Raw genomic sequence first — 25,663 nt, forward strand, 5'->3', positions numbered from 1 at the left:
TCTGCTGAATGTGTGGAAGATGAATGAACTTCCTGTCTCTTCCTGAAAGTACATCTGTACATTTTTAAAGGAAAACTGTCATAGATTCCCAATGCTGTGGATGCTTAGAATTTCATGCTTTCCTCTTCTGGGTCCATTCATTCTTGTTCTTTTTTTCATCTTATAATTTCAAAATAGATGGTCAGTCTTGACGATTTGCTGCCACACAAGCAAGCACTCAAACTTTTTCAGATGTTGGGGTTTGCTTTGTTTTCACCCAAGACTGATTTGTTTCAAACTCAGCCTAATGTCAACATTTATTGACACATCTACTTTATAACATCCTAACTCTCATAGACCCCAGCATTCAAATCCTTTGTGTTGTCAGCTTTAGAATAGAACTGCCACATTTCTGTTTGTTCTAGAGTCAAAGCAGTAATAATCTACTGTTATATTTAGTTGGTTGTCCTCAAGCTGTCAAAATGTTTGCAGTGGCTATCAAAACATGCCAAATTTATCTGGGGCAGTGGGCATCAGACACACTGGACTCTTTCAGAGAAATGGGATTAGATGAATAGCAAGTATACAAAGATGAAGAGAATGAAATACAGTATGGCCAGTGTTACTACATAGGATAGATTTTGTTAAACAGAAATATTTGGTATTTACATAGGTAGAATCTGAATTGTTACACAATTCAATGCCAAGTAGATTTTCAACCATAAATATCTTTTATAAATTAATTTTGTTTTTAACTCTCCCTCTAAGTGTGTGTGTGTGTTGGGGGGGGTACATGTGCCCACAGAGGCCAGAGGCATCAATCTTTCCAGAGCTAGAGTTAACAGTAAAGTATGAGCTGTCTAACATGGAGCTGAACTCAGGTCCTCCGACAGCTATACAAAGGACTTTTAAGTGTCGCACCATCTCTCCAGTGGTTACCAAATCTGTTGTTACTTTGTGGTAGCTAAAGGATAAAATCTGTGCTAATCATAGTTCAATATACTTGCTAGATTTTGTGTTTTATTAACTTTAAGACTGAACTCCAAAACATTGTATCTTCTTCCAATTAATACAGACACTGCAAGCACCCCCGGAAGAGCTCATGGGGCCCTAAGATCACATCTTAGCAAAAATAATGAAGCAGAAAGCACATAGGTTTAAGTCTGTCTGAATTCCCAAGCACAAATGAAATTTTTCCTACCTGCATTTGAAACTTAAATTTCACTTTGAAGTATGTTATCCATTATACATAGTTTCAGAATTCCCAATTGATTAGCTAAGATAAGGAGGGGGAAATTGTTCAGTGTAGTTATCATGTGGTTTGAATACAAAACCCTTAAATTTTACTTTGACTGTCATTATCCAAGGAGAGAACAAGAGGCATGCAAGTAGGTCCCTTGCTGTAGGATTGTAGGCCAACATAGTGCCCATATCAGGTTTGAAAGGGAGGCAGAAGTTAACTCTTCACAAGGTGGACGTATGCATTTGCATTTTCCTAGTTCTATTTTCTTTTTTTAAATTGATATTGCTTTTTAAATATATTTTTCATTTCTTTTTAGCAGGTTTATAAGGTATAAGTACATACAATTAGCTATACATTTTTGAGATATAAAACTTGACAAATTTTGGCAAGTATACACATATAAAAATATCACCACAAACAAGACAATAAGCATAGCTACCATCCCACAGAGGTTACTCAGATCCATTCAGCCTCATCTCCCACACCCTCAGGCAGCCACGTTACTATAGATCAGATGTTACCATAGATTAGTTTGCACTTAACGTTTTTCTAGGGCTGGGGATCTAGCAGTTGTTAGAACATTTGCCTAGCATGCAGAAAGCCTTTGCTCTCCAGTACCGTATAAAACCAGACATTGTAGCTTACGCCAACACATCCAGCACCTAGAGGGAGTTCAAGGCTGGATAATAAAATAATATAAGAAATTCAAGATCATAATCAGCTCAATAGAGAGTTCGAAATCACACTGGCATGAAACCCTATCTAAATCTAAAAATAAGAAATTACATAAATGGAATGATAAAATATATTTTTATTTGCTTTTTCTTTTTTCTTTTTTTTAAATTTAAATTTGAAACAAGGTTGTTTTGCATGTCAATCCCAGCTGTCTCACCCTCCCATCCTTCTCTATCACCCCTGACCAAACCCCAACCCATCCTCTTTCTGCTCCCCAGGGAGGGTGAGGCCTTTCATGGGGAGTCTTCAGGGCCTAGGCCCTTCCCTATGTGTCTAGGCCGAGAAAGTATCCCTCTATGTGGGATGGGTTCCCAAAGTCCATTCATATACTAGGAATAAATACTGATCCATTACTAGCGACCCCATAGACTGCCCAGTCCTCCTAACTAACACCCACATTCAGGGGATCTAGATCAGTCCTATGCTGGTTTCCCAGCTATCAGACTGGTATACATAAGTTCCCCCTTGTTCAGGTCAGCTGATTCTGTGGGTTTCTCTAGTATGGAGACTAGTATGACCCCTTTGCTCATCACTCCTCCCTCTCTGTAACTGGATTCCAGGAGTATATCTAATGTTTAGCTGGGGGCATCTGCTTTTAGATGAAGGCTCTAGGATGGCATAAAGAGTAGTTGTCAATATCATTATCATGGAAGGGCATTAAAGGTAGCCTCTCCACTATTGTTTAGATTGTTAGTTGGATTCATCTTTGTAGATCTCTGGGCATTTCCCTAATGCCAGATTTCTCCTTATACCTATAACGGCTCCATCTATTATGGTATCTCTTTCCTTGTTCTCCTCTATTCTTTCTCTGCCTCAATCTTCCTGATCCCTCATGCCCACCTCTCCCCTATTCTTCTCCCTTTTTCTTTCCCCTAACTCCCTCTCTGCTTCCTCCATGCTCCCAGTTTGCTTGGGAGATCTTGTCCCTTTCCACTTCTCCAGGGGACCATGTATGTCTCTCTCTTAGGGACTTCCTTGTTTCCTAGCTTTTCTGGCTGTGTGAATTGTAGGCTGGTAATCCTTTGCTCTATGTCTAAAATCTATATGAGTGAGTACATACAAGAAAATCTTAAATCCAACAACAACAATAACAAAAAGCCCAGATTATTAAATTAACCCCCATTAAATAACTACCCGTGTACTTCTTAAGAAAATAGAACTAGGTGATGGTGGGAGATGTCATTCTGTAAATATGTTTCTTATGTTGGCCAATAGGAAAGCAAGATAGGTGGGACTAGGAGACTAGGAGGAGAGAGAAAGTAGTAGGGAGGAGATTCAAGATGGAGGACGGAGAGAAGAGCACCAACCCCTCTCTCCAGTAAGATAAGACCACGTGGAGTACTTAGATTAATAGAAATGAGTTAATATTTAAGTCAGAGCTAGCCAATAAGAAACAAGTAACTGGCCAACAACTTTATATCAAATGAAGCATCTCTGTGTGTTATTTGGGGCTGGCGCAGTGGTGGGACAAAACTGGCAGGAAAAACCTTACTCTTAACAAGATGAGGTAATTTAATCATCTGGCTTTTTCTATTCATGAGCATAAGTTTTACTTTCTGGAAAAATTATTAATTTCTAAGAAAAATGTGCAAAACTAAATTATACCTTTTGATATTATTGAGTATCAACTTCAAATAGTTATTATTTGTCCCCCAAAAAACTGAAAGATAATGCTACAAGCACTTGATGGTAAGCCTGAGCCTGACCATTTTCAAGTCCCTGATTTGACTATTAAACATATTGAAATGTGTGTGTGTTTGTGTGTGTGTGTGTGTGTTTATGTGCCTGTGTGCGCACTTGTACCCACGTACATAAATATGTACATATACAAGTCTGTGGAAGCCACAAGTCAATCTCAATCATCGTTCTTCAGACGACATCCACCATATATTTGGAAGCTTTCACTGGGACTGGCTGACTCACAGATTATGCTGAATGGCTTGCCTCTGAGGCCCAGAAAACTACTTGTCTCCACTTCCTCAGCACTGGGATTATGAGTGAGCACCTGTACACCTAGCTTTTCAAGTGGATCAAACCCAGGTCTTCATGCATGTGTGACTGACACTTTGTTAACTGAGCTATCTCTCAGACATGCTAGTAAAGTATTTTTAAACAAAAATGTGTTTTTTTGTGTTACTGTCCCTTGTGAACAGCCCAAATCCTGTGGTCCATCAGCTTAGCACATACCTCAAAGACCTGTTGTATCTTCACAAAGTCCTCCACACGGAGCTGATTCTCAAGGAGGCCCATGCCATAGTCTTCACTCACAGTAACGCCATCTCCTTTCTCAGGGTATATTGCCTGTGGCTGTGGCCCCATGTTTAATCCAAATGCAGCATCAGGGTAACTCCTAAAGACTTCACCCTTTCTCAGCATCCTTCAACTCTGTGTTTGTTTCTTTTGTTGCTGCTGGTTCCTTCAATAGATACCTTTGGAAAGGAGCCCAACTTAGAACAGAATTTAAAATGAAAGTTACAACTCTATAATTAGGAGGCAAAATGTTTGAATAAAAACATTTTGTTCCTCCACCCAATGATGTTTTTGCCCTCAAAGACCACCTTCCAGTAAGTGTGGAGTTGTTTGTTTCCTCTGTCCTGGTGCTTTTGTGTGTTTCCTGGCAACCAACTGCCAGCCAACTAACTCTTCCTTTCCCTTCCTGTACCTGACCAATGACTGAACTGAAGGTTTGAATGATTAATGCAATTTTTAAGTTATGTTTTGGAAGAATAGTTCACCTTTATCATTTTTAATAAGTTTGCCCTCTATTATTCAAAGACAGCTTTGAAAAATATATTTTCTATGAAGCATGGCTATATGATTAGCCAAAGAGAAGAGCCTGACATTAAAAACTTTATATTTTCCATTCACAAAATAGCTTATTTTTTAAATAAAGGTCTGTTCCTGTATTCCATCTGTCATACTTTCCATGTACATATTGTAAGAATAACACAGAAAAGGTTTCAACTCATTAAAACTGTAAGGGAAAGGGAAATAAATACCATTACCTATAAAACAATGATGGTTTTACTACATTGCTACATCTATCTCTACAATTTCCAGTTCAGCTAATAAACATGAAAGGAGAGGAGTAGTGGGACAGTAAGTGTGCTTGTTTGGTTGTTGTTGTGCTTTTGTTTGTTTAGTGTTTTTGTCATTTGTGATTTTGTTTTGTGTGATGCTAGTTGTCATGTCCCATTTTCCAGGAAGTACACTTGGAAAGTCCCATTCTTTTCTTTAGTTGGACGCCATACAACTTTATGAAAGATGTGGATCACAGCAGAGTGGCTCCAAAGCATCAACCCTTTGTGTTTCAGATGGTTATTTTGAATCTTATCTTCATCTTGAAATGAAAACCAAGCAGGGGTCTTCCTTGAGGTCTGTTCCAGCTCTGAGTGTCTATGAGATCTACCATGCATAGAGATGCTGAAAGCCTTTCCCACAACATAAAGCAGGCTTTCTGCAAGCATCCTGTGCCAGATTTTACACACACACACACACACACACACACACACACACACACACACACACAAACAATTTCACTCATGCCTCCATCCACTCATTCATATATCTCTTATAAATTCAAAACTTCACAACAACTATTTGGACCTGGTACCTGATTTTGTGAGGTTTACAAATTTAATAGGTCTAGTTTGTGTTTCAAGCAAAATCTCACCTCTTGATGCTTACAGTGCTGTGTTTGGAAAGGGTGCAAGGGAAAGGGTGGCATTACAGATTATAGATAATGTATCACAGATGCAGAAGGACAGATTGCTGAACTTACAAATGTATTTCTTTGTTTATTTGTGCATTTCATGTTTGTGTAGGTTTACATGTATGTGTGTATATGTGCGAGCAAAGAGTCCTGCACCAGCTGCTGTCAATCTAATTTCTTTTCTTTCTTTTTATGAAGACAGAGTTTCTCCCTGGGTTGGTCTTTGGAAATGGTGTCATTCAGCTGACTACCAAGACCTAGAGATCCTCAGACCAAATGCTGCAGGATCTCCATAACACAGGGAGCCAGTGGGATATCGAGGAAGAGTCTTGGGGTCTAGCATTGAACATGTAGAGGAGACCAGGGGCCTCAAACCAGACCTTTGCAAAGAACATTTGCAAGTAGCGATGTATGGACCAAGGAATATATGGCATGAATTGTTGTGTCACACTTCACCTTTCATGAAGAGATTTTTTAATTCCCTTTTTTTTTCATGTTTAAAAATTTTATTTTTATAAATTTTATTTAAATTAGAAACAATCTTATTTTACATATCAATCTTAGTTACCTCTCCCTCCCATCCTCCCATGCCCCCCTCCAATCCCTCCATCATATCCACCATCCACTCTCCAGGGAAGGTGAGGCCTTCCATGAGGGATCATCAAAATCTGTCAAGTCATTTGGGGTAGGACCTATTTCTATTGAATTTTGTTTTATTAGGGGCATGCAGGAGTAGAGGGTTGATGTGAGGGGATGGGAAATGAATGGGATCAATGTACATAGTGTAAAAAAGCACATAGAATAATTAAATTTTATTAATAAAATATTTTTAAAGACCTAGGGATCTTTCTGTTTCCTGTTTCCATCTATCTGGTACTGAGATAATAAGCCTGCACCATCACACTCAGCTCATGTGTAGGTTCTGAGGATCAAACTTGTGTCCTCAGTCTTGTAAAACAAGCACTTTATCAATGGAATCACCCCATCAGCCACAACATTCTTCTTTCCTAGATGAAGCTCTATTACAAATTAGGAAAACATTTTTCAGACTACAATCATGTATGCTGCTAAGTTCTCCTATGGGAACAAATTTTGTCTTCTTACCATTTTATTGGGTAAGTTAATAATGGTTTATATCAGCTAGATCAGTCCCATGTGTATTTGTAAAATATTTAATAGTGGTATTCTGCAGAGTTGGGCTTTGTTCAGTAACAGATACTAATGAGGGAGGGGAGAGGGAATAGCAAAAGCATTGGAAAAGCTACACCGGAAGAGGCAGGATCCCACTGGCTAATAATGCAAAATTCGCTAATTATTCTACGACCATTAAGCTGCCTGGCCTACTTAGCTCCCATAAAGATGTATCTTTAATTGTTTTCATTAGTAAGACAAGAATGTGTAATGAGCAACTAACTAATTGGGCTAGGAACTAATCAATTCACACAGTTGTCCCTCTGGAAAATTATGGCAGCAGAAGTCATTTTTGATAATAAAGTCTTAAATGTCTGTAATGTTCATTATGATCATATGGATACTTTTCAGGTTACACTTCCATAGTCTTATAAAATCCAGAATCAAACTCTTGACTGCTGAGCTTGACCTCTTTTACCATTTTCTGTGAGTCAATTACAGTCTATAAGGAAAATCAGGATGAAGTCTATGTGCCCAGTGTTGATATTTTATCTATGGCAAAGGACTTATAAATTAATAATAGCTCACTTCCCCTGAAGGGATGGGCCAATCTCCATCATCACAGTAGAGCAACTGCTAACCTAGGGTCAAATAGGCTGACTCACCTGCCTGCCTTTGCTTCCTTTGAAACTCCGGAACTGAATAAATTTTTCCACTGAGCAGACACCCCATTTGTGGTTTTATCCCAACACTCCAGTCCATACCCAAATCCCTTTGCTTTTTCCCTACTGCCATTAATTTGCAGTGAGGTGAATTTATGCTCCTCTATTTTCTTTCCTATTTGTTGCCCTTCTGTTTGGGCTTGAGTTACAGCTAACATTCTTTACTGTCACCTGGAATTCTCTTCCATCTCCATATTGGAAATTGTTCCAAGTCAAGACTGCTGCTTCTCTGAGTCAGAAGAGGAGAGCATTATCTCCCCCACTATCTTCTTGTCTCCTGAACCTATGGCTTCCCAGCATGACCCTACTGACCAAACAGTTCAAAACAACTTCCTCCCAGAACCCATGGTGGTTTTTAGCCCTTGAATAAATATTAGCTTCTTCACTCCTTTGTTAGTTGTCTTCCGGGTGTAATAAGTTGCTCTGTCTGTTCTGCAAACACAGCATTTTCTTCTGGATTTGCATTTTAGCCATAATAGTGTTTTTCTATATCAAAACATGCTGTCTGTGTTGCTCTTTCCTACTAGGGTAACACCTTGAGAACAAGTCTTTACCTCAGGAATGTCTGTGACCTTCCATTGCCCTTCAAAAAGTTGATCATCAGCACAGTGATGTGTACTAACTCTTTGAACAGCATGAGCAAAAGCAAAAGTACCTAGTACCTATGAGTTACTAGTCAGCAAGGGGCCCTGCATATAGAAAGCACTGAGTCAGAAAAAGAGGCATAATTTTATTAAAAGACATACAACATTTGACACTCTGTCTTTTTGATGGTTGGTCTTAACTGCACATATATTCTGTCAATTTGACAGGATTTAGAAGCACCTTAAACACACCTCTGGAAGAATTTGTATGACATTCTCAGAAAGTATGAGTTGAGGGGGAAATCTGATGCTGTCCCTACAAGACACTTAATGTTAGATCTTTTTCCTAGCCTAGTCTATATAACCTCAAATTGCATATCATATTAGGACCAGAGAAGTGATACTAAGAATATCATGTAGAGCATTTCATTCAGTTCTCTTGTGAGACTATGCTATGAACAATATATTTTTGAAGAAACTGAGGAATACATGGCTATGAGTCATGCATCAAAGAAACACCAAGGCAGGATGGAATCCAAAATTATATGTGTCCATGCACTTCCTCCTGTAAATCCCCAAGAAAAGTAACCTGCTAAAAGCTAAGATAATTTTCATTCCAGTTTAGGAGCTAAGACGTAAAAAAAAAAAAAAAAAAAAAAAAAGCAAGAAAACATGAAAGTAGATATTAAGCAATAAGGTAGAAGGTACTTAGAATTCAGGTCATGCTCAAGTCTTGGTTCTTATTTTCAGTTCTGAAATCACAGGTAGGTTGAGTAAAATGAATATGAAGGTTGAATAAAATGAATATGGTAATACTGTTTAATGTATAGAATCACTTTCTAGACTTAAATTGTAATCCACAGTGAAAACTGAAATGTATATTGTAACCATACTATACACATGAGTTAGTAACAACTAAGAAAAGGCATGGTTCCTGAAACCTTGCACAGATGTGGTAGGATTTTGTAGAGGACTAGAACATTGCAATTGCAAGTCAGAATGAAGCAACTTTATCCACATTAGGGCATGTCGTGTCTATGCTGAGATTCTGTAACCATTTTCATTGCTTTTAGGGAGGTCTAACATCTAAAGCTATCCTGGAGAGAAATGCCATATCAGCATTTGAAGATTAATCATGAAATGTAATGATGAGAGGTATGGGGGTGAAAGGGGTTATTATTTTGTAAAATAATGTTCATTTTTAACATTAGGCAGATATAATGGCTACTGTAGCAGTATTTACTAAGATCTGATCTGCTTGATACTCTGAGTAATTTTTAAAAACGGATTTACTCTTTGGCAACTTTTTAATTTATATAATGCAATATTGTCACATTCATCCCTCTAATCTCTTTTATCTTTCTCCTACCCCACCAACCCCCAACCATGATCTAGACAAGAACCCTTCCCACTTTCATGTCTTTTCTTTTCTTTTCTTTTTTTTTTTGTTCTTTTGATTTGTAAGCTATTGGATTTCACCAGGGTCTCTCACATGGTATTTGTGAGCCATCCAGTGGAGCACAAGCAACGAACTAGTAGTTACAACACTGAATACAATGCTTCTCCTCTTCTGAAGCAGTCCTGGACTGCCATTAACCTCCCTTATGAGGTGTAGCCCCATAAGCATCACCACCATCAATAAATCTTTACTGGCTCCATTTTATGCAAGGTCTAGGCAGGCAACCTCAGTTGCTGGAAGTTATTAAGCACCCTGGCTATGCCAAACACATAAGACAAGGTTTCATAGACCTCTCCCCTGCATTTGGCCCTTATATTCTTTTTGCCCTGTCTAAAATTTTTAAATAACAAGATATGTAGTGTATTATAACTACAGCCAGATAGACTGTGACCCTGTTAGACTCCCAGAATGCACAAATCACCCAAGTCTGATAGTTTTTTCATATTTATAATTATAAACTTTACTCTATATTGGAAGCGAGTTTTAACTCCACATGGACTCGCTAAATGGAGTAGACTCAAGTGAAAACATACCAGCATAGAAATGATACATGATACAGAGACAGATAAATATAAACACATACCATACTCAAGCATGTATTCACACACAAACAGAAAGATTATTTTCCGAACAAAAATTTTAGTATAAAAATGTTACAGAAAGACCAGTATATTGCCATTAAATATATCTTTTAAATCCACTTCATATCCTTTGTTTTCTGTTTTTCTTTCCCTTTCGTTTTACTGTTAAGAAAGGAAGGAAGGAAGGAAGGAAGGAAGGAAGGAAGGAAGGAAGGAAGAAAGAAAGAAAGAAAGAAAATCGAATCAGCTCACACTCATGTGAAAAAGAATTGCTGCCATTTCACCTTTGTTTATGGAGTTCAAAACTTGTAAAAATCAGTTTTGAAGCACACTGCACTTTAAAAGATTGAAAGCTGTGGTCCCGGAAGGGAAAATCACCACAATAAATATTTCTTCCAGAACATGATGCTCCTGAACACAGTGCTTCTAAATAAATGCTCAGAAGACCAGGGATCCATTTCTTCATAGCAGGGACAGCAACTGTAAAAGTAACATTGGAAACCCACCTGAAACCAAATTGTACCTAGAGAAGCCATCTTTGGAAATGCAGATGGTGCTTTACAATGACAGCCTCAGCCAAATGCTGCCACAGAAAATGCATCTCAGTTACTCACTGCACTTTAGTTTTCTACTTTTCAAGATAAACTCTTCCCACTGTCTGAAGAAATATGAGATTCTTTGGGGGAAGCTTTAAAAGTACACTCTGGAATTAGGTGAGGAGTCATGCATGGTCAGAGCCAAAAACTGGAGTGGCAATCACTTTTCATCTCCACTGCAGGTGGAGGGGGCAGTTAGCTCTGCAGCAAGCTCATCCATCTATTGAGAAAATTTAGCATGCAAGATATGTGCCTTATAGACTTACCAAGCGAGGTATTAAATTTAGGAAAGTAAGACAATTCTTTAATTAAGTGAGAAAGGCACAGATCTGACAATAACCGACTACAGGACTGTAAGGGAATCACAATATTTCCGGCTTCAGAATCTTGTTTAAAATAAAAGAATGAAATCATGGGATCACTAAGGTTCATATATACTTACATTATAAATCATGGAGGAGCAAGCACAAGAATCTAATGGGCTCTGTCTGATAGGAAAAGCTGCTGTTTTCTATGTAGTGACATTGAATGAACTCCTTAAGTATAAAGAAAGCATAACTAAAAAATGACAGGACTTTTTAAAGATAGTGGATGAGATCATAGCATAGACCAAACATGAATCTGGCACTCAAGCATCTGTTATATAAGCCACTCTCAGCCAGCCCTGCACTATCTGAGTCTGCTGTTGGAAGAATAGTGGTATTACTTGCTTGTAATAAATAGATTCTCTCAAAGGGATGCAATTTTAATGCATTTGGTTATTCATCAGTTATTTATTTCCGTATATATTGATTGAAAATTCATGAGGCCTTTGTTTTCATGAGTGGTAAGGTCTACCAAGTGAAATAAGCTGGGAATTGCTATACAATGTTACAAGAACACAGTGAGCTTGTGTCCAAGGAAGAGTGCACAGGAGCTCCTAGTCTACAGTTGCATGGTGAGGAAAGGAAGACACACTGAGTGAGTTTTATCTATGAAAGTACTCAAATGATGATTGGACAGTAGGTACATCAAAACTTGAAGGATTAAGCAGAGAAAATGGTCTATGTTATGTTATACAGGTAACAGTTTTCATGATACATTCCTGGGGCAAGTGTGGTGACCTTTAGGTGCTCTTTAGAATGGAGAAGAAGATCAGGTGAGAAAGTAAAAAAGACAGAGTGTAGAGGTAATCTGGCCTGGAATTACAACTTCTGTGTTGTGTGGGAGTACTCATTGAAATAACACTGGAACTCCAGAAGTTTGCAACTTTGCAATGTAATATAAAGCTAACTAAACATCGGAAAGACTGAATTGGCCATTGGTTTCCCAGCAGTTCAATCCTAGGTAGATTTACAAATGATTGAGTTAGTATTGAAAAGTCCAATGTTTAACCCCATCTTACATAAAATCTATTTCTGTAGTGGAATTCAGATAGCAGTTTTTGAAACACCTTACATGTTTCTTGTGTGAAAGCACAGCTCAAACTTTTAGACTGAAGGGAACCTGAATTGATAGTAAGGGATAAAAAAATAAGTGGAATAGAAGAATGGTGAAACAGATACTATGGCCTTAACCTAACTACTCTACCATGCATGCCTGTAAAGCAATGTACTCTCTTTTATAGACAAGCACTGTATCTCAGACTTGCACCTCTGGATTTGGATTTCATGCATGGGATGCCTACCATGCTTGTGCAGGTGTCCTTGACTTTGTGGTCCCTCTCTGTCTAGTCTATCCTTCAGCATAATCTACATTGTATTAATACTAGTTATTCATTTCTCCATGAATATAGCAACAGTGGAGTACAGGTGCTTGACCTATTCAGTCTTTTACCAAATCTCATTTTCATATGTCCAGAATACTTAATCTCATTCAGAGTCTTTAGAGTTAATGTGGCAAAAGGATTTTATAAAAATTCAGATGTCTATGCATTTCTGAAGTTTGAAGAAAGGCTATTGAGGCAAAGGTTAGCTTTTTCCTCTTGATGCTTTGAGAACAGTTTGAGTTCCCTACCTGACATTTCTTCCCTCTTTCTTCCTACCTCCCTCCCTCCCTCCCTCCCTTCCTCTCTCTCTCTCTCTCTCTCTCTCTCTCTCTCTCTCTAACATGCTAATATAGGAACTCATATTTTTTGCTTGTTTTTGTATTTACAATAAGGAAAGACAAACTACTTTCCCAGATTCCCTTGTAGGTAGAATTGGCCACATGACACAATTCTGATTAATGAAAATAAGCATACCTGGAAGATGCTGGGAAAATAGAAGGGCTGGGTTTTTTGTTTGTTTGTTTGTTTTGTTTCTTTTTACTACGAAAGAAAGGCAACTGTTCTTCCCTTTGCGTTGCCTAATACGTGGATATGATGACTGTCCTAGATGAGATTAAGACCATAAAACTCTTTAAAAGTCATTATTTAGTCTTATTTAGTCATTTAATAACCATTGACAAGTACCTTTCTCTTATTTTTATAGTGTGGAAAAATCTATCAATTTGAGAATTGGAGAATATAGGAGTTAAATGGAGGATCTAGGGATGAGCAAGAGAAAACAAAAGGAAGAGGAAAAGCAGGGTAATTATTATGTAATTAAAATGTGTAAAATAAAGGTAACAATAGTGATACTAATAAAATGGAGTATTCAGTATAAAATTAACCCCATTTATTTAAGCATTACCAAGTATTTCCCCCTATAACCTAATACTTTACTAACTAATACAAGCAAGTATGAACATGCTGACCATCATCCTGTTCATCATTCATAATAAAGCTATGACTGCCAAAATTTTCCTGTGTTCCTCCATGTTTTGTATTTTAAAGCCATGAGAAGCTTTTTTAAAAGCTCTTCTTTCTTTCTTCTTTTCTTCCTTTTTTTCTCCACCTCCCTCTATCTCTAATTTCTCTATTTTCTGTTAACTGGTCAGCATCTGTTTTTTTGAGTGCTTTCTTTTTTTCCTGTGTAGATAACGAAAAGTTATAACGAAAACACGAGATCTACATTTTCCTTAGTTATAGGCAGGATATTAGAGACGATTCTCTTCTAAATTCTGAGGAAGCAGTTGCCTCTGATTACTGGACATTACTGGTTGCAGAAGTTCTACAGCTCATAAGCATGTGCACTAGCAGAGAGAACACAGGTGTGCATGTATGGGATGGTCTCCCTCCTTCTGCACTTCAGTGGTAGATCTGAAAGTAAAACCAAACAGAAGATGAACGAGAAAACATACTTTGGAGGAAGTGAAAGTATTAAAGAAATTTAGTGTTCTAGCATCAGGAAATGTCTGAGCACATAGATGTCAGTGCTCTCAGGGAGCTCCTGAACACAGCACCCTGCAGGTTAGCTGTTCGCTTCTAATGTACAGGTTATACACATGGTCAATTAATGAGGATGTTTACAGTTACCTGTGATTAAAATTAGAGAAATTAAAAAAAAGGGGGGGAGTAGAGACTGAGTAAAAACAAGGTAGAGAAGAGGATAAGAGAGAAAGAAAAGCAAAACTGGGAAAGTAAAAGCCTACAACAGTGAAGCAGATTTACCCTGGAACTTGGTTAGCATTCTTTGAACCTTGGGAAGGCTTGGGGATGGGTTTATTTTAAGTCAACTGAATTTTTTTTTTCTACATGTAACTAGAGAAGCATGTGAGCTTGTGTGTGTGTGTGTGTGTGTGTGTGTGTGTGTGTGTGTGTACCTTTTTCATTTTTCCAGTTTCTACCAACAACTTGCCCTCTGACAGACATGTTTTACTCCTCCCTACTTGTGGTTTCTACTTCCTCTTAAAACTAGCTCCTGTATGTGCTTTGTTGCTTTTAACCTTGTGTTTTTTCAGCTCTTCTCCAACTACAGAACAATTCTTAGAGTTACCCAGTTTAGAATTTTCAGCAAAAATCTGAAGAGTCCCTGCCACCAATAAGTTAACAGGTGTTCTCTAACTCTACCTGGATAAAAACTGTGGGTAAGCAAGAAGGTGCATGTTTGTTGCTGGCAGTTTGTGTAGCCCTTGACATTTGACAGCAGAGAACATTGCCAGTAGTCAGGTGGGTGTAACAGCAGAAGTTAGCACCTTCTAGTTTATGGTTACTGTGAGGGTCTAGAAAGTCATGGATCCCTAGTGCCTCATTGTAACAGGTACCATAGCTCCTGGCAAGGGTGCCAGGATTTTTCGATCTGTAGCACCAGCCAGAGGGATAGCTTTTTATGAAACTAGAAGTTGGATTTCTACAGTTGCTAAACTGAACCAGTGTTATATCTCCCAGCCTAGGTTATCTAGGACCCAGGACTTAAGGGCTGGACCTCTCCATGGAACTCGCCCAATGACTAAGGTCTAAAAATTTTCTTTGACTCTGACATCATGGTATTGTCATAAAAACGGACAGGTTGAGAAATGGAAGACCCTGATATAAATCTGCACACCCATGAACTCCTGATTTTTGACAACAAAGCCAAAATTATATAATGGAAAAAAGAAAGCTGTTATGAATAGTTTTCCTTGCTGGCCTGGTCTTACTACCACGCCAGCCCCAAATAACACATAGAGACTCTGTATTTGATATAATGCTATTGGCCAGGTACTAGTTTCTTATTGGCTAGCTCTGTCTTAATTATTAACCCATTTTTATTAATCTAAGTATTTCCACGTGGTATCATCTTACCAGAGAGTGGGCACGGACCTTTGTTCTCTCCAGTCTCTACATGCTGACTCCTCCCTACTACTCCCTCGAATCCTCCTTGTCTCCTAGCCCCGCATATCTTGATTTCCTATTGGCCAACAATGCTTTATTCATTAACCAATAAGAGAAACATATTTACAGAATGACATCTCCCATCAGAAAGCATCTTCAACAAATGGTGCTGACATAACTGGTGTCAGCATGTAGAAGTAAATTGATCCATATCTATTGCCCTACACAAAACTCAAGTCCAAGTGAATCAAAGACCTCAATGCAAATCAAATTACACCGAACCTGAAAAAAAGAAAACAATAAGAAAGATCCTTGAATACTTTGGCACAGGAGACAGCTTCCTGAACAAAACACTTATAGCACAGGCACTAATATCAAAAATTAATAAATGGGACCCCATGAAACTGAAAAGCTCCTGTAAGGCAAAGATCACCATCAAAAGGATAAAGAGTCAGCCTTTAGAATGGAAAAAGATCAACCCCACATCTGACTGATTTACAAAATATATGAAGAACTCAAGAAACTATACACCAACAAACCAAATAATCCAATTAAAAATAAAGTAGAGATCTAAACAATATTCTCAACAGAGGAATCTCAAATGGCCAAAAAACACTTAAATAAATGTTCAACATCCTTAGATAGTATGGAAATTCAAATCAAAATGACTCTGAGGTTTCATCTTACACCAGTCAGAATGGCTAAGATAATAAACCCTAATGATAGCTTATGCTGGAGAGGATGTGGAGTAAGGGGGAAACTCCTCTGCTGTTGGTGGAAGTACAAATTTATGCAGCCATTTTGGAAATCAATATGGAGGTTTCTCAGAAAACTGGAAATTGATTTACCTTGAGACTCATCTGTTCAATTCCTGGGCATATGTGGCTCCATTATGCTCATAGCAGCTTTATTAATAGCCAGAAAAAAAAAAAAAACAAACAACCTAGATGTCCCTCAACAAAAAACTGGATAAAGAAAACATGGTGCATTTATACAATAGAGCATTAAAAACAACGACATCATAAAATTTGCTGGCAAATGGACAGAACTAGAAAAGATCATCATATCTTTAAAGTCTGAGATTCTCTCTTCCATCTCTTGTATTTCTGTTGGTGATGCTTTGCATCTGTAGTTCCTGTTACTTACCCAGATTTTCGATTTCCAGAATTCCCTCAGTTTGCATTTTTTTTTATTGCTTCTATATCCATTTTCAGGTCTTGAATCATTTCCTTCACCGGCATTTTAGGCTGGGGTATGAAGCCTCTGGGAGGGGCAACTGGTTTTAAGGAGTATTAGTGCACAGTGTCATACCTTGGTTCTCTAGAATTAGTGTGTCCTCAGGCAAAGCAGAAATCTTCTGCAGAAGTTGTGGGCTGGAATATGAAGCCCAGGAGAGGGGGTGCATTCTGGGGTTATTGGGCAGGCTTTAGGGAGTGTTAGCAGGTGGTGGGCAATGTCTTACTTGGGATTTCTAGGACCAGCCTGGCCTCAGGTAAGGCAGCTGGAGTTGTGGCAAGACCCACTCTTCTACACATTCAGGAGTTCCATAAATGTATGAAACTGAAAGCTTTTAGAGTATATACAGAGGATCTGGTGCAGACCCGTATTTACTCACAACGATGAGAAAAGAACAACAAAAACTGATATAATGTTATGCAGAGAATCACGTTCTACTAACATTTGTAAATTCAGACACATAGGATAATTTTAGAAGAAACCTGAGATTTTAAGTAGGTCTGTAAATGTGTGTATTGATTTATGAAGGCCAACTGCTCTATCTTCGTTGTGCTATCAAGTGATTAAGCTTATTTTTCCTAAGAATGTAGGAATGAGTGGCTGGAAAAACTTAGCACTTTTGCTTAGAACATAAATATCAAACTGTCAAAACCATGAAAAATTTCTTAAAAACAACTTTCTGAAGCATGTATAATAAAAGTTCAGGGACTGATATTGGTGTTAAAGCTGAAGATCAGATAAACAAAGTGGCCAGTCACTAGCTCTTACTTCTACCTCAGACTGAAAGGGTGATCCCTTATCCATGAATCCTCAGATTGAATCAGACTAAATCTGTCTCCGCCAAATCTCAGAATGTCTTACATTTCAATGAGTTCTTGTCTTCTCCAGCCTTATACCTCTCTCTGCCCAGCCATATCACTCCTGTCTCCAACTCCCTAGGGCTGGGATTAAAGGCATGAGCTCCATTTCTCTTTTAGACTGATTCACTGTCATGCAACCCTAGATGTCCTTGAACTCACAGAGATCCATTTGCCCCTGTCTCCTAAGTGCTGGAATCAAACTGCCTGGATTCTATGGCTGCTAGGATTTAAAGTATGTGCCATCACTGCCTGACCTCTATAGCTAGCTAGTGTGACTAGCTTTGTACTCTGATCTTCAGGCAAGCTTTATTTGTTATAGCATAAACAAAGTGTCACAACTTTCAGACACAGGTATATATAAAAGAGTAATTAATAAATATAATAGAGATCAAATATAAATACCAATGAAAATAAATGACAGAGCAGGATTCAGCTATATTGAATATAGAAAATTTGCAAATATATTTTAAAATTGCATTTATAATAATATCTGGTCTATTACTGGTACCTGAATATTTTGTTCTATCTATATCTAATATCCATCTATCTTATCTAATCTTATCTATCTATCTATCATCAATCTATCTATCTAGAGGTACACAAATGCGATTGTTCATGTGTGGAGGTTTGAGGACAACTCAGGAATTAGTACTTGCATGCCATGTGGGGATGGGGAATTGAACTCAAGTTGTTAGGCTTTGGAGGCAGATACCTCTACTGTCTGAGTCACCTCACCAGTCCCTCTTTCTTTTCTTTCTTTTTTTTTTTTTTTTTTTACCTTCTTTTTTGTTGTTGTTATTGTTCCTTTGTATGTGTATGCATATGTTGTGGAATATTATTTAAACTAGACAAAGGTATGTTATATTTGTTTAGGCTGCAAACTATTACTTTAACTCTGTAAAGGTGTGCTACTTTTGTTTATGCTGAATTTGTTTAATGTTGTAAGGATGTGTGCTTAGCCATATAAATATGTGTTGCATCTGTTTCACCATGCTTGCCTAAGGCATCAAATTTGTCTAATACAAAGTTGAATGGCCAATAGTTAGGCAGGAGAAGGATAGGTGGGGCTGGCAGGGAGATATAATAAATACGAGGAGAAATCTAGGCTTCAGAGAAGACAGGACGAAGGAGAAAAGGAAGAAAGAGGGATAAACCCAGGGCAAGAAGCCAGGCAGACACCAGCATCCATAGAGACAGAAAGAAAGAAAAGGAAAAACAAACAAAAAATGCCCAAAGGCAAAAAGGAAAAGGTAGATAAAGAGAAATAGGAAACAGGTTGATTTAAGTTAATGGAGCTATCCAGAAACTTGCCTAAGCTAGGCCAAGCATTCAAAACTAATATTAAGTCTCTGTGTCATGATATGGGAGCTGATTATTGGCCCCAAAGAAAAAGCTTGATGTAAATGGACATTTCTCTCCCACTGCCAGTTCCCAAATAATAATTCAGAGGTTTATATTAATTACAATATAATTAATGCTTACCCAATAGCTCAGGCTCATTACTAACTAGCTCTTACATTTAAATTAGCCCGTTTCTATTCATCTGTGTATTGCCACATGGCTCATGGCTTTACCTATCCTCTAGCACTTTGCTTCCCGGGCAGCTGGCTGTAGTCTCCCTGACTCCACCCTTCTTCTTCCCTTCCTTAGTTTATTTTTTCCACCTAACATTATTCCACCTGGCTATTGGCCAGTCAGCTTCTTTACTAAACCAATCAGAACATAATTTACACAGTGTACAGGAATATTTCACAGCAGCTTGGTACACACAAATGTGTTTTAGGGTATATATACATACATATGTACATGTATGCACATGTATGCAGAGGGCCAGAGGTCAATGTCTGGTGCCGTCAATCTTTCTCTGCCTTATTTTTTGAGACAGTATCACTTAGGGAATTTGAAACTCAATGATTCAGAAATACTGACTGGCCAGCATATACCAAGTGTTCTTCTGTCTCTGAATCCTGTAACTCTTTGGCTATGACTGGCTCCTTATGTGAGTTCTGGGAATACTGACATGGTTCTTCTTCCTTATACAGCAAGAACATTACTATTGAGGGTATTTCTCTAAAATAGAAGTATCTGTGTGGGGACAGGAAGGTCAGCTGGAGCCAGCACATGGAGCAAGTGAGCGTAATGGGCAAGTATGAGCAGCATCCAATGATGTACACATTTGAAAGTTTTATAAGGAAACATACTATTCAGTACAATCAAAAATAGAAGTTAAGAAAAGGGGGTGGGAAGGAATAGAAGGACTAAGAATGGTTAACCGTTGAGAGTCAAGATTTGTTCCTAAATTTTGTAGAGAAATCTGAAGTCTGGGAAGTTGTGATTTTTATAAGAACATTTATTGAGTAAGAAACAGAACAGTGCTCCTGTCTACAGAGAGCCTCTGGAAACACACATCAATTGGAAAATTTTTTTATCTAGAGGGGTGACTTTTGTACATGGGAGTGTTGGTGGTGAGGGGCTAATTACCAGTATGTGACCTTCATTTGTTATTTCTCATTATTTAGCTGTTGTTTGTTATTTTTGGAGGCTATATTCTACTCATCAATCTATACCCAGTGCTCAATTAGACTTGTCCCCCATCCCTGTGTTCTCTCTCCCTACATCTTTTTGAGGGGTGGGGAATCTCATGGTAATTTCCTAATATGGTCTACACCATTTAACTTGGTGTTTTCAAGGGTATTTGTATTGACTAGTACCACACTTACCCAGCAAGAATTCTGAATTTCACAATCCAGGCAGATATCGTCTTCAGTGCTATGAACCAAATTGAGTCTACATTAAGATTGGTTTTGAAATCCTACCCTCTAATGTAATCTAATTTAGAGACGCTTTTAGGAGGTAAGTGCAGATGCTAACAAAATGATGGGGTCCTAATAATGACATTAAGACACTTGAGAAGGGATGGTAAAGATCTTTATTTTACTTTCTCTTTGCTGCAGTTTGGATCTAAAATGTACCATAATGGATTGCTTGTATATTTTGGAAATTAGTACTCTGTCCAATGTGGAGTTGGTAAAACATCTTTTATCATTCTGTAGGCTGATTGTGTGATTGATGCTGCCCCTTGCTTTACAGCTTTACAGTTTCAGGGGGTCCTATTTACTAACTGTTGATCTTAGTGTCTGTGCAATCAGTGTTTTGTTCAGAAAGTCATCTCCTGTACCAAAGCATTCAAGGCTATTCCCCACTTTCTATTCTATCTGGTTTAGTGTATCTGATTTTATGTTAAGGTAATTGATCCATCTGGATTTAGGTTTTGTCCAGAGTGTTAAGTATGGATGAGTTTGCATTCTTCCACATGCAGACAACCAGTCTGACCAGCACCATTTGCTTAAGATGCTGTCATTTATCTCCCTCTCCACCCCTCCCCCCAGTGTGTACATCCCTGGCTTCTTTATCAGAAACCAGGTATCCATACGTGTGCAGACTTGTCTGGGTCTTCAATCTGATCCTACTAGCAAGCATGGCTCTTTTTTATACCAATATCATGCAGTTTTTATTACTATAATACTGTATTAAAACTTGAAATCAGCAATGGTGGGACCTCCATAGTTTTTATTTTTCAATATTATTTTAGCTACTCTGGGTATTTTTTGTTTGTTTGTTTGTTTCCATATGAAGTTGAATATTGTCTTTTGAAGGTCTGTAAAGAATTGTGTTGTCATTTTGATAGATATCACATTAAATCTGTAGATTGTTTTTGGTTGGATAACTATTTTTCACTATGTTAATTCTACCAATCCATGAGCATGAGAGATCTTTCCTTCTTCAGATATCTTCAATTTCCTTCTTCAAAGACTTTGAGTTTTTGTCATACAAGTCTTTCTTTTGCTTGGTTAGAGTTACTTCAAGATACTTTATTTGAATCTACCATGGAAAATGTTTTCATGATGTCTTTCTCAGTCCACTGTATACAGGAGGGCTACTGAGTTTGAGTGAATCTTGTATTCAGCACTTTGCTGAAAGTGTTTATCAGTTATAGGAGTTCCTTGGTGAAATTTTTAGCGTCACTTATACATACTAACATATTTGCAGATAACAATACTTTGACTTCTTCCTAATTTGTATTCCTTGGTTTTCTTTAGTTGTCTAATTGCTGTACTTTAAACTTCAAGTACTATATTGAATAGACATGGTGAGTAAACAACCTTGTCTCAGTCCTGATCTAAGAGGAATTGCTTTCAATTTCTCTCCATTAAATTATATATTGGCTACAGGCTTGCTATAAATTGCCTTTGTTTAGGTTTGTCCCTTGTATCCCTAGTCTCTCCAGAACTTTTATCATGAAGGAGTGTTGGATTTCATCAAAGGTCTTTTCTGCATCTAATGAGATGATAGTGTCCTTTCTTTCCCCCGAAGTTTGTTTATATGGTGGACTATATTTACTGATTTTCATATACTGAATCATCCCTCTATCTCTAGTATGAAGCCTTCTTGATGGGATGAACTATTTGATGTGTTGTTTGGTTTGGCTTCCAAGTACTTTATTATTTTTGCATCAATATTCATAAGGGAAATTAGTATTTCTTTATTGGGTTTGAGTATCAGGGTTAGTATGGCCTAAAAATATAAACAAAATTCCTCTTTTTAAATTTTTTTATTTTGTGGAATACTTTGAAAGGTGTTGTTAACTCTTCTTTCACAGTCTGGCAGAATTCTGTGCTAAAGCCATCTGTATCTGGGTTTCTCTTGTTTGGGAGACTTTTAATGGCTGTTTGTATTACACTGGGGATTATAGGTCTATTTAAATTGTTTATCTGATCTACAAAACTGCAGCACATATACTAAAATTTGGAATGATACAGAGATTAGCATGGCCCCTGCGCAAGGAACCTCTTAACTTTACATTCCAGTCTCTTTGTTGTGGAAAGGTATTCTGCAGGTTACCAAGAGAAATATAGACACCAACACACCAACACCTCCAAAACCTGGATCTACAATCTGTACCAGCCTGTCAAATTTTGAACTACATTCTTTTTCTTTATTTATTTATTGATTTTACATGTCGATCCCAGTTCCCCCTCCCTCTCTTCCTCCTTCCCTCCCTATCTCCATCTGCCATTATAATATACTAGGGAAATGGTGGCAAAGAATGTGTGGGAGTAGCTAACTAAAGTCTGACTTGACCTAAGGCATATTCCTCAAGAAGGAATCTGTACCTGACACTGTGGGTAATGAAGAACCAGAGATTACATAGCCCAGAGACCTATGGTAAAAGCAAACACAACTGGACTTAAAAAGAAATACAAAACAGCTGGGTATTGGTAGCACACACCTTTAATCCCAACACTCGAGAGACAGAGGCAGGAGGATCTCTGTGAGTTTGAAGCCAGCCTGGTCTACAGAGCTAGTTCCACGACAGGCTCCAAAGCAATACAGAGAAATCCTGTTTCGAAAACAAACAGAAAAACAAAAAGCAATATAAAACAAAAGACCCACAAAATGATTCCTAATGAGATTCTGTTATACTCATATATAGGATCTTTTCCAGTTATCATTACAGGCTTTCTCTGGAAGTAGAAAGGAACAGATGTAGAAAGACAGAGACATTAGGCACTCTAAATTGGAGGTCCCATCAAATCTCTCCTGCAGAGCTCAGATCATCAAAGAGGCAGTGTATGAATCTGAGAGGGTGGAGGATAACAGGAGAGCATAGCCCTCTGAATCAACTGAACAGGTCATAAAAGCTCAGAGACAGAAGCAAGAAGCACAAGCAATGTGGGATAGCCTTCTATATGCTGCAACTATGTGTTGCTCTTATTGGTTGATGAATAACACTGTTTCAGCCAATGGACAGGCAGAATTTAGCCAGGTGGGAAATCCAAACAAAGATAAAGGTAGTAGGCAAAGTAAAAGAGACACCATGTAACCACTGGAGAGGTAGGACACCCGGGCATTCTCAGGTAACAAAAGACCACACGGAGATGAACAGAATAATAGAAATAGGTTAACAATTAAAAACGAGCTAGACAGTAAGAAGCCTAAGCCATTGGCTAAACAAACTTACTTCTTAAGCATCTATAGGACCCAATGGAAAATCAGTCCAGTGGGACTGAGACTAGACCGAGAAAAATCTCCCTATACACAAGACCTATGTGGGTCTGCACCTGGTCCTCTGCATATATATTATAGCTTTTACCTTATTATTTTTATAGGACACTTAGTTCTCTGACTCTAGGCCTGCTTTTAGGATTTTTCTTTCTGTTGGGTTGCCCTGTCCAATTTCAGTAAGATAGTTTTGGCTTCATCTTGTTAAATTTAATTTTGGCATGTTTGGTTTTGAGAAGCCTAATTTTTTCTTTTCTAATGAAGAGAAAAAGGAAGTGCGTCTGGAGGGGAAGAGAGAAAGGGAGGAATTTGGGGGAGTAGAGGGAGGAGAAACTACAATCAGAGTCTATTGTATGAAAAAAGAATATTTTCAATAACATTTTAAAAAGGCAAATGAATAAAATGTTCCACAATGGGCCATTTATTGGAAACACTGATTCTGAGGGTGGCACTGCTGGAAAGTGATAGAAATCTTAAAAGGTGGGTCGTACTTGTAAGTCTCTTGAGATTGAAGGGCATGCCCTAGGATTTGTGGGAACCTGGTCTCTTCCTTTCTCTACAACATCCCAGGTGTGAGGTGTATAATTCAGAATTAAGAATGTACTCTTGCTGGCTTCCCAGATGTCAGTCTAGTGGCCGTTAGCTCCTCCTTGTTCAGGTAAGCTGTCTGTATGTGTTTCTGCCACATGGTCTTGTCCTCTCCATCTGCATGTGGGTTCTAGTTCGACTCAGTGTTTATGTATGGGTGTTTGAACCTGTTTCCAACAGGCATTAGTTGAGGGCTCCATGGAGAAGTTAGTTGATCTCACTATCCGGGAAGGGCATTTATGATAGCCTTTCCACCGAAGCAGTCTTGTAGTTCTCTAGACCTTTCTTTGTGTTCAATTTTATCTTCAAACCAATATTGGCTCCCTCTTTTATGTTCTCTCTCTCTCTCTCTCTCTCTTTCCTGTTTTCTATTCTTAATCAGGCTCAATCTTCCTGGTTGCACATGTTTTCCTTTCCTCCCCCTCGTTTTTTCCTACTTCTCTCTCCATTCGCTGCCCCCCCCCACTTCCCCTGAGCTCTGGGGGACTTGTCCCTTACCAGTTCTGTGAGGGACTTTATATGAATCTCTTAGAATACACTTTGTATCTTAGTTCCCTGGTGGCGTGAATTATAGGCTGGTGATCCTTTGATCTAGGTCTAAAATCCATATATGAGTGAGTACATACTGTGCCTCTTTTTGTGACTGGGTTACCTCATTCAGAATGGTTTCTTCAAGTGCCATCCACTTGCCTGCAAATGGTCTCGGCCAAAAGGACTGAGCAGTCTAAGGGACCTCAGACAGTGGAGCCAGGATGTATCCCTGGTGCACAAAAGGACTTTGCGAACATATCCCCCATGGAGGGATAACTGCCTTATTCTACAGACAGGAGAGAAGCCCTAGTCCCTACTTCATATGACCTGTCAGATCTACATGACCCCAACTGGATGGCATTCCCCTACATATGGAATTGGGGTGGGGGGATGGGAGGGTGGTTAGAGTGCATGTGAGAGGGCAGAGAGGGTAAAAGGGAGGGAAAAAGGGAGGGAGGGAGGGAGGGAGGGAGGGGGAACTGGGATCGACATGTAAAACAATAAATTAAATTAAAACAATGTTTGACTCCAAAATTTAAGTTGAAGGACAAGTTACTGGGGAAAAGGATTTCTATTTTTGTTTCCACAGAAAATGAAAAGATGTGGATTCCTTCCAGACTACTGTGGTTTGATCAAGCCAGACTGCCTGAAACAGAGTACAAGGTGATCCTACATTCAAAACAGCTGGACAAAGCAGCCTTACAGACTACAGCCAGGATTTCTGCATCTTCTTAGAATCCCCCATGACAGCGCCCCTTACCAGCAGGAAGTAGTTTGGAAAGAACGATGCCCAAATTCCCAAATATTGTCTATAAATGTTTGTTTTCATTTAAATGGACTTTGTTATATAAAATAAATTAAAAAAAAATAAGAATGTACTCTTACCACTTAATCATTATAGGTCTCAGCATCCATCTTGGGTAGCAACTGTATTCAGAATACACCTTTTACATATCAGCTGCTTATCTCAATCATTCTCACTTTTCTTT

The 25,663-nt window shown here is 38.4% G+C and overlaps 1 protein-coding gene and 1 non-coding gene across 2 annotated transcripts in view; one reads left to right on the forward strand and one right to left on the reverse strand.

Moving 5' to 3' along the window:
* Positions 1-4,276, reverse strand: part of Wdr49 (WD repeat domain 49) — a 155,213-nt gene extending 150,937 nt beyond the window's left edge. Inside the window, exon 1 of the mRNA XM_051199234.1 lies at positions 4,145-4,276. Within this exon, the coding sequence (XP_051055191.1) occupies positions 4,145-4,276 (132 nt within the window). The remainder of the gene's footprint in view (positions 1-4,144) is intronic.
* Positions 4,277-22,266: 17,990 nt separating this feature from the next.
* On the forward strand, positions 22,267-22,370 carry LOC127233158 (U6 spliceosomal RNA). The gene has a single exon (XR_007835459.1). It is a non-coding gene; the product is annotated as a U6 spliceosomal RNA (small nuclear RNA).
* The last annotated feature ends 3,293 nt before the right edge of the window (positions 22,371-25,663 follow it).

The sequence above is a fragment of the Phodopus roborovskii genome, unplaced genomic scaffold (genome assembly GCF_943737965.1).
Source record: "Phodopus roborovskii unplaced genomic scaffold, PHOROB, whole genome shotgun sequence".
Classification (NCBI taxonomy): Eukaryota; Metazoa; Chordata; class Mammalia; order Rodentia; family Cricetidae; genus Phodopus; species Phodopus roborovskii.